This window comes from Nestor notabilis, unplaced genomic scaffold (assembly GCF_000696875.1).
Source record: "Nestor notabilis isolate BGI_N333 unplaced genomic scaffold, ASM69687v1 scaffold12220, whole genome shotgun sequence".
In the NCBI taxonomy this organism is placed as follows: domain Eukaryota; kingdom Metazoa; phylum Chordata; class Aves; order Psittaciformes; family Psittacidae; genus Nestor; species Nestor notabilis.
The window spans coordinates 1,306-2,178 of record NW_009911606.1 but is presented as its reverse complement, the minus strand read 5'-3'; the positions used below and the strand labels follow the sequence as shown (position 1 = coordinate 2,178).

Sequence of the window (873 nt, the reverse complement as noted above, 5' to 3'; positions counted from 1 at the left end):
CCAGACGTGGTCCCACCAGGACCCATCTCCACTGACACCACCCCACTGGGACACCATCATCTCTCCATCCAGCAGCCCCATGGAGGCCTGGCGACAATGTGCCCAGTGGCTGGTGGCTGCGCGGGTGCTGCCGGGGGGGCACCGGGCCAGCAGCACCACGGGGCAGGTCTGGGACCTGGCGCAGGCGCTGCGGGACGGGGTGTTGCTCTGTCACCTCCTCAACGCCCTCCTGCCCCAGGCCGTGCCCCCCCGCGACATCTGCCCCCGGCCCCAGATGTCCCAGGTGAGACCAAGGGGGGGAACTGCCCCAGGAAGGGGTATTGAGGGGGGCTGGTTCCACCAGGGATGGTGGTGACAGTGACAGTGATACTGGTGTGAATGAAGGTGATGGGGATGAGGAGGAGGAGGATGGTGGTGATGATGATGGGGGGGTGATGGTGTGCTGGTGGCAATTGGGATATGATGATGGTGACAACAGGGTTGATGGTGGCTGGAGATGACGATGATGCGTGGAGAACATGGGGTAAAGGGGGTAGTACCAGTGGACAATGCTGTTGACAATGGGGATGATCATGACGATGATGATGATGGGGTGATGATGATAGTGGTGATACTGGTGCCAATGGAGATGATGATGATGATAATGGGGTTGATGGTGATGATGGGTGGAGAACATGGGGATAATGGTGATGGAACCAGTGGACAACACTGTTGACAGTGAGGATAAAGATGATGCTGATGATGGAGGTGATGGTGGTGATGATGGAGGTGATGCTGGTGCCAACGGGGATGATGAGGATGGTGGCAATGCAGCTGATGGTGATGATGAGGATGATGGTGGTGGTGGTGGGCGTGGGGGGATGATGGTGGAGG

General features: G+C 58.6%; 1 protein-coding gene across 1 annotated transcript in view; it reads left to right on the top strand.

The window, feature by feature from the left end:
- Positions 1–79: 79 nt before the first annotated feature.
- LOC104406574 (proto-oncogene vav-like) overlaps positions 80–873 on the top strand; it is a gene marked incomplete at its 3' end in the record, with an annotated part of 1,849 nt that continues 1,055 nt past the window's right edge. Inside the window, exon 1 of the mRNA XM_010015607.1 lies at positions 80–283. Within this exon, the coding sequence (XP_010013909.1) occupies positions 80–283 (204 nt within the window). The remainder of the gene's footprint in view (positions 284–873) is intronic.